We start from the raw sequence: 8,669 nt of genomic DNA on the forward strand, positions 1-8,669 counted from the left end.
CATACCACAGGATTTCTTAAGTTTTTTATGGGAAACCAACTAGAGGAACAAATCAGCTTACATTTGCTCTCTTGATGACTCCTGCTCCAGAATCACTAAAGACTAAGAATTAGGTGACTCAGGGGACAGGTTTAAATACTCATCAATAAACAGTACTGGTGGTCCTTATTTGTCCAGCACGTAGGAACCAGATGGTAACTGAGCAGTTTATACACATTTCATTTAATTCTCACAACTTGTAAATGGGTGAACTCAGACTTAAGGACATTAAACTGCTTAAATGTCCCCCAGCCAACAGGTGGTAGAACCAGGATTCAAATTCACGCTGATCTGGTACCAAGGCGTCTGCTCTTTTCACTGTACCTAGTTATCTATAAAGGAGCCCTGGTGGCACAGTGGTTAAGCACTCAGCTGCTCACTTTGAACCCACCAGCCACTCCTCAGGAGAAAGATGTGGCAGTTGGCTTCCATAAAAGATCTACAGCCTTGGAAACCCTATGAAGCAGTTTTACTCTGTCCTATAGGGTTTCTATGAGACGGTATCAACTTCACGGCAACGGGTTAGTTAACTCTAACGAGCCCTGGTGGTGCAATGGTTAAGCGCTCAGCTGCTAACCAACAGGTTGGTGGTTTGAATTCGCCCGGTGGCTAGACCAGGTGATCTGCTCTCGTAAAGGTTACAGCCTAGGAAGCCCTATGGGGCCGTTCCACTCTGTCACACGGGGTCGCGATGAGTTGGATTTGACTTGATGGCACCCAACAAGAAGAGTTGCTGGCAAGGACGATGATGCTAAGTGCTGCTGAAGCCTCACACCAGCATATGCTCCATTTTTACAGAGGAAGTGCATTTATCCAGAACTATAAGAGATGAGGGTAGAAGACAGGACGACTTTACAAATAATGAAAGAGTCTATCTTTAATTAGTAAACATCCCTACTCACTTGAAGGAGTCTGGGGTGAGGAGCTCTGTAAAACATTAAAGGTCATTTTCTCAAGTTCAAGGGATTCTTTAGCTGTAGCTCTAGAGATGAAGGAATGGACTAAACTTCTCGAGGTATTTTTCATTTCTTTGAAAATGAGAGAAATCGTCTCACCTCTTATGAACTTTCTCTCTTGAGTGTAGACCCCCCTCTTGTGGTAAATTGCTTCTTCTGCACTTTTATATTCACATTTTCTATTCTAGTTCCCTGTTTTCTGTAGAGACACAAAGAAACCAAACCCACTGCTGTCAAGTCAATTCTGACTCATAGCGACCCTATAGGACAGAGTAGAACTGCCCCATAGGGCTTCCAAGGCTGTAAACCTTTACAGAATCAGACTGCCACATCTTTCTCCTGTGGAGCAACTGGTGGGTTCAAAACGTTGGCCTTTTGGTTAGCAGCCAAGCGCTTTAACCACTGTGCCACCAGGGCTCCTTATTTCTGTAGAGCAGCCTGCCAGATATTTTAGTTCTGCTTGTCTTTACTGCCAAAGAGGGGAACTAAATCGGGATATTAATGGACAAGACCGTATCACCCTAAAATTCTTCAGAAAAGGAATAATTTAAGTCAACCTAGAGCATGTGTTGACTTCCCTGACTTGTTCCCTTATGAGTCAGTACAGCTGATGAGGTCCTGACTTTATTCTCAATTGAATTTTTTATTGTAATTAAGTTTTTGTAATAAAACTTATTTTGGAGAAGTGTTCTTGTCATTCATTTCTTATAATACTGTTTGTATGATGTGAAAAAAATTCTGTTTACGGTATTCTTAATGATAATGTGAAGGTGGTTGCTTGAATCAATACGTTACATCCTCTTGATTCTAACATGCTATTTGGTATTGTTCTCCATTGCTACATTATTACTAGGTAAGAGCCCATACAACAGAAACTCGATTCCTAAGAAAATAATCAGATTAAACTCAGCAATTAAACTAAATCTCTCGACTCGTAGTCTAAAGTCTCCGACTGCATCACTGGTTAACTTCAATGCTACCACAATTCATTCATGCATTCATTCAACCATGTCAATTAGACGGGTAGATACAGAGATGCTGCCGAGTCGGCTCTGACTCATGACAACCTTCTGTGCGACAGAACATCAATTAGATGGATAGATACAGAGATGCTGCCGAGTCGGCTCTGACTCATGACAACCTTCTGTGCGACAGAACATCAATTAGATGGAAAGATACAGAGATGCTGTCGAGTCGGCTCTGACTCATGACAACCTTCTGTGCGACAGAACATCAATTAGATGGATAGATACAGAGATGCTGCCAAGTCAGCCGTGACTCATGACAACCTTCTGTGCAACAGAACATCGATTAGACGGATAGATACAGAGATGCTGCCGAGTCAGCTCTGACTCATGACAACCTTATGTACGACAAAACAAAACGCAGCCCCGTCCTGTGTCGCCTTTGGGATTGCCGGCACGTCCAAGTCCATGTGTGGCTGTTGTGTCAATTCATCTCACTGAGTGTCTCCCGCGCCCTCACTGGTCAGACGACATTCTGTTGTGATCCCGGAGGTTCTCATAGGCTAATCTTCAGAAGTGGATCTCCAGACTTTTCTTCCTAGTCTGTCTTAGTCTGGAAGCTCCACTGAAACCTGTCCACCATGAGTGACCCTACTGGTATTTGAAATACAGGTGGCATAGCTACCAGCATCACAGCAACACGCAGGCCACCAGAGCAGACAAAGTGACAGACGACCACAGATGACAGACTGACAGACGTGTGGTTTTTAACATTGAGAAAGTACTAAATGTCAGATGGAGCCCTGGTGGCTCAGTGGTTAGGAGCTTGGCTCTTAACCAGAAGATCAGTAGTTCGAATCCACCAGCCGCTCCTTGGAAACCTTATGGGGCAGTTCTGCTCTGTCCCATAGGGTCTCTATGAGTCCAAACCGACTCGACAGCAACAGGTTTGGGTTGGTTAAATGCCAGACACTTGGTAAAGGCTGAGATGAATTTTAAAAAGATCCTGTATTAGCTATTTATAGCTGTATAACAAACTATCTTAAAATTTAGCAGCTTAAAACAGCAAACATTTATTATTAAGGGTCAGGAATCTGGGGCAATGTTCCTCCAATGGGGATATCACAACATAGGCCCCTGGCATTCCAGAGCAAGGTCATGCCACTTGCAGCAGAGAATACTTGCCCTTTAAGAAACAGCTCTTGTCATCTGACTGGGTCCTGAAACCCTAGGCTGTGGGACACTATCTTAGTCTGGTCCTCTGGAGGAGCAAAACCAGTAAGGTGTATATACAAATAAAGAGAGAGATTTCCTTCAAGGAAATGGCTCACGCAACTGTGGGGGCTGACAAGTCCCAAATCTGTGGGTCAGGCGGCAGGCTGAGCACATGTCCCGGCTCATGGGGTTGTGGGAGCTGGCGAATCCAAAATCTGCAGGTCAGGCAGCAGGCTGAAGATTTCTGCAGGCTTACATCCCAAGAACTGGAGGTCAGGCAACAAAAAGAGCGCAGGGTCAAGAGAGAGAGCTTTGCCAGAACATCCATTTATATACTGGATGCAGGCCACGCCCCAAAGGAAACGCTCCTTTCAACTGATTGGCTGCTTACATCAAATCACAAAATGGAAAGTGATTACACAGTGTCTGCTAAGCCACTGAGAATCATAGCCTAGCCAAGTTGATGCATAACATTAACCATCACAGATACCAAGTAACTATATATCCAAAACTGTCTATTTTGAGCTGGGTTCTGTCAAACCCAGAGCCCTGGTGGCACGGTAGTTAAGAGCTCAGCTGCTAACCAAAAGGCCAGCCGTTTGAATCCACCAGCCACTCATTGGAAACCCTATGGGGCAGTTCTGCTCTGTCCTCTAGGGTCACCATGAGTCGGAATCGACTCAATGGCAGCAGGTTTGGTCTGTCAAACCCACTAAGCTATGAAGTTGGACAGGTCTAGCACTAGACAGCCATAAGATGGAAATGTTGCATCCTGGGTCGGGCCAAGACAGGACCAGAGTGTATGAGTGAGCTGCAGGACCAGGAAGCCCAGATCCCCATACCTCCCACCAGAGTTGCACCAGTGCCCCTCCCTGGCTTACACCTGTTTATAGGTGTAATCTTTATAGGAGCAGATCACCCAGTCTTTCTCCCAAGGAGCTGCTGGGTAGGTTTGAACCACCAACTTTTCAGTTGGCAGCTGAGCACTTAACTGTTGTGCCACCAGAGCTCCCTGAGTAAATATATCTTTCATATAAAGATTACAGCCTAGAAAACCCTATGAGGCAGTTCTACTCTGTCACATGGGGTTGCTGTGAGTCAGAATTGACCCAACAACACCCAACAACAACATGATAGATGAGCTATGGTATATTATTATGGTTTTAATTTGCATTTCTCTCATTTTGTACAAGGTTAAGTGTCATATTCACTTATATTTCCTATAATGTGAACTCTTTATTTGCCTATTTTCTCTTTCATTATAGATCTTTCTTTCTTTTTGATTTGTAGGTACTCCTTATCCATTAAGAAAATTAGCCCTTAAGAGTTGCAAATTACAGAAGTTTTATGTAATTGAACTTACCAAAATTTTAATAGCTTCTGAGTATTGTGTTTGTGTGTGCATGCTATCTTTCTCAGATTTTGGTTTCAGTATTCTCCTTACGTCATAAAAGAATTTGGAAGACGTCGTCCTTTTCTGTACTCTGGGACAAAATTAATATCATTGGAGTCAATTACTGTTTGTGTGGAATTCCCTTGTGAGACAATGGGGGCCACGGGGCTTTGGGGCGGAAGTGAAGGTGGAAGAGAGTGGTTGTTCTTCGATAATATTCTCTAGTTCTTCTACGGTAATGGTTCACTTAGATTTTCTATCTTTTCCAGGGATATTTTCTTGTAACATCATTCTTTTCATCCACATTTTTAAGTTTATTTGCTTAGAGTTGAGTAAAAAATTGTGTCTTACAAATCTACATTTTTTCCCTATATCTGTGATTTTTTTCTCCACTTTACAGTTTTTTTTAAATCGTGGCAAGTGTGTCCCCCCCCCCCTTTATTTTTGGTTAGATTATCTGTTTTATTAGCTTGGTTTTTCTTTGAATCCTTGGATTTATTAGTCATTTGATATCAGTTCTCTTAAATCATTCATTTCTTTCTTCCTCTTCCCTTACATTTCTTTTGAATTCTTTTTCTAACCCTTTGAATTGGATGTTTAATTTACTTGCACTACGGATTGTCTTACGAGTCCTTCTTTAGCTATATCAAATAAACATCTAGATGCAGTGCTTTCATTATTTTCTAGTCAGCAATTTCGGTTTTGATTTCCTCTTTCTCCCAAGAACCAATTAAAACACTTTTTTTTTAGTTCAAGTGATTAAAAGTTTTTTATTTAAATTGAAGTTGTTGGGTTTTTTTTTCCATTTTTGAAAGCACTGGAGAATTTTACATCTCGGTCTCCATTTGACCATTTTCCCATGACCCCGCCTCTCCCTCTCGGTGGCGGCTTTAAGGATAAAAGGTCACGAGGGGGACTCTTCTCCTAGAACTGGAATAGAGCGACGGAACCTTGCAGGCCCCGACAGAAAAGAGCCGTCAAGATACTCCACGGGCCTAAGGAAGCTGAGGGTCCAGGAGAACCCTGGGGTCGAAGAAGCCGGGAACACACCCCCGCGGGTACGCAGCCTGATTGGCCGGAGCGCTGCTCCTTTCTTTGATTGGTTGTAGCGGAGACCACCTCCCCCTCCCCCCGTCCACTCAAATGCCGCATGTGGATTGGCCTATTGCTTGACTCTGCCCTCGACGGTGGCCGGCGGAGGTCAAGACGCTTGCGGAGGGAAGGGTTTGCGGCGTGAGACTCAGCTCCTGGGCGAGGGAGTCGGAGAGCAGCTGGACTCCAGAAACATGGCGGCGGCCTCTGCGGTGTCCATGCTGCTGGTGGCGGCGGAGAGGAACCAGTGGCAGCGTCTCCCGAGCCTGAGGCTTCCGCCGAGGTCACGACAGGTGGAGGGGCGGCGGGTCAGCGCCCGGGGTGGGGCGTGGGGCGTGGGGCGGGAGGTGCGGAGAAGCCAGGCTCGGGGAGTCGGAGGGGCCGGGAGGGGAAGCCGCGGCGTCGGGGCCAGCGCACCCCCAGCCCTTCCCTCTTCCCCGTCTGCACACCCATCCTGCAGCCCGCCGCTTGCCTGGTTTCCGTGGAGGAGCCGGGGAGCGGGGAGCGCTCGGCTGCTAACCGGAGGGTCGGCGGTTCGAACCCACCAGCCGCTCCTTGGAAGCCCTGTGGGGTCGGCGTCCACTGGCAGGGGGGTTGGTTTGGGTTTTGTGGCGTTGTCATCTGCTGGAAGCTTGTTGTGCCGGGCACAGTACAGTGCCAGAAGCTCCTAAACGGTATTGTTTTTCGGCACCGTGCGTGGCTTAGGGCGCCGTGGTTGCGCAGTGATTAAAGCGCTCGGCTGCTAACCGAAACGTCGGCCGTTCGAACCCACCAGCCGCTCCGAGGGAGAAAGATGTGCACTCGAGTCGGACTGCCCCACAGGGTTTCCAACCGGCCGAGCGCTTAACCACCGCGCCACCAGGGCTCCCCGTAAAGATTACAGCCTTGGAAAGCCTATGGGGCGGTGCCCTGCAGGGTCGCCAGGAGTCGGAGCCTACTGGACTGCAGTGGGTTGTGGGGAGACGGGAGGAGCGGGGCTGCCACGTCGGGGCTCCCCTCCCTCTGCGGCCGGAATACTGTTGGTGCGGTTTGTGCAGCTCCTGACCCGGTGCAGCCCCCTTTCACAGCATCCCCGTGTGGGGAGCGTTGTTGACCCAGCTTCTTAGAGGCCCAGAGGGGCTGGACGACTTGCCCCGGGTTACACCAGTAAGAAGCGGAATACGATGGCTTGCAAGCCCCTTGCACTTCAGCTGTCCCCATCCCACTTCAGGTGTCCAGTCCAGAGAAAGACTCCCGGAGTTCTTTCTCACTGTTACAATGAATCAAGCTGACAAAAGCTAATTTAACTTCCAGAGAACTGCAAAAGTTATTTTGCCGACTGCCCTTGTGCTCGAGTTTAAACAAAACTGACAGATGGCTCACTAGCCAGCTCCACTCCAGATCGGTTTCCGATTTTGAGCTCTAAGCGTCAGTGACAGCCCTTTGGCAGGTGAAGGCATCCTCCTGCTGCCAGGTAGCGGGTTACTTTTTCTTTCTCTGCTTCATCCTTATCATCATCATCATTCTAGAAAGACAGGTATAGCTTAGTGCTGAAGGGCTTAGTATTTCCGTGCCTCAGTTTCCTCACCTGTAAAATGGAGCTAACCATGGATTATGAGAACTGAATGAATTAATACGTGCAGAGAGTTTAAACAGAATCTGGTCCATAGGAGTGAATTCAGAGAAGTAGGCTAACCGTTGAGAATAACTCAGGAGCGGTGTTTTTGTGCGCCTATGTACGCTAGCCATGTGCATGTTGGGCAGTTTTTTGCTGCTGTCTGGAGCAAAAGCTGTTTAGAATTTACAGGATTTCAAAGCTTCCTGCTCAGTTCTCTGTAAACTACCAGAAACGGGGGCGGGGGATGGTAGGACCAATCACAACAAAGAAGAAATAAGCCCCTGTTTTATTTATCTACTGCTGCTATAGCAGAAATACCACAAGTGGGTGGCTTTAACAAACAAATTTATTTCCTCACAGTTTGGGAGGCTGAAATTCCTAATTCAGAGTGCCAGCTCTGGGCGAGGTTCCTTCCCTCTTCAGCTTCTGCTTCCTTGGAGATCTCCATGTGTCTCGGCATCTATCTTATCCCATCTCTCCTCCACTGTTTATATCTCAAAAGAGATTGATTTAAGACACACCCTATACTAATCCTGTCTCATTAACATAACGAAGAAAACCCATTTCCACATAAGAGTATAACCAGGAGCATAGAAGTTAGGGTTTACAACACATGTTTTTGAGAGACATAATTCAATCCGTAACAGCCCCTGAAGAGTCTTTTTGAAAGAACTAAGGCTGTTTGCCTTGGAGGTGAAAGCAGTCTTCAAATATTGGAAGGGTGTCTTTTGAAACAGTCAGTAGACTTGTAATTTATAACTCCAGGTACCAGGCTAGAGCCACTGGGAGAGGCAGTTCCTTAGTGATTTATTATGGAAATGTTCAAACAGAAGTAGAGAGAATAACGCCAGGAACGTCTGTGTACTTATCATCCAACTGTCTGTCTTCACTGAAAGAGTGCTTGAGGCCATCAGTGGCCTTGAAACTTAACCAGGTTATTAAACTGCATTTTCCGAGAAGCAGCCATTATAGACACATGTGCCTGGGATAATGCTCGAGTCTTATCGAAACCTGTCTGAAGAGTGTGATGGGAAGAAGATGCCATGATCTGGAAAACACCCTGTGAAGATCGGGAGAGATGTTCCCTTTCCTTAAAGGTCGTGAAAGTGGATCAGCTGAATCTGAAAGATGTGGGAGAGCAGCAGGGTCCCGAGGAGGCCGCCTTGTGGGACTCAGGCACCGGAGCTTTGGGGGGTCCTACCAGCCCCGAAGGCATGGCAGCGTCTGCTTGAGTGTGCATGATAGGACCGTGAGTGTGTGGACCCTCCACAGCAGTCCTGCCTCCTGTAGCTCTGCCCCGGTGAGGTGCTCCTCCTGTTCAGTAACAGTCACAGTAACCCTGCCTCCTGCAGCTCTGCCCCGGTGAGGAGCTCCTCCTGTTCAGTAACAGTCACACACAGTAACCCTGCCTC

General features: G+C 46.9%; 1 protein-coding gene across 2 annotated transcripts in view; it reads left to right on the forward strand.

Moving 5' to 3' along the window:
* The first annotated feature begins 5,756 nt into the window (after positions 1-5,756).
* The window catches only part of MCCC1 (methylcrotonyl-CoA carboxylase subunit 1), a 55,435-nt gene continuing 52,522 nt past the window's right edge, over positions 5,757-8,669 (forward strand). The window contains exon 1 of one of the 2 annotated variants that reach the window (XM_004382300.1): positions 5,757-5,943. In XM_004382300.1, coding sequence (XP_004382357.1) covers positions 5,855-5,943 — 89 coding nt within the window. In that variant the 5' untranslated portion in view covers positions 5,757-5,854. The remainder of the gene's footprint in view (positions 5,944-8,669) is intronic. The other variant, XM_023736826.1, reaches the window with a different exon arrangement.

Source organism: Trichechus manatus, unplaced genomic scaffold (assembly GCF_000243295.1).
Source record: "Trichechus manatus latirostris isolate Lorelei unplaced genomic scaffold, TriManLat1.0 scaffold00092, whole genome shotgun sequence".
Taxonomy (NCBI): domain Eukaryota; kingdom Metazoa; phylum Chordata; class Mammalia; order Sirenia; family Trichechidae; genus Trichechus; species Trichechus manatus.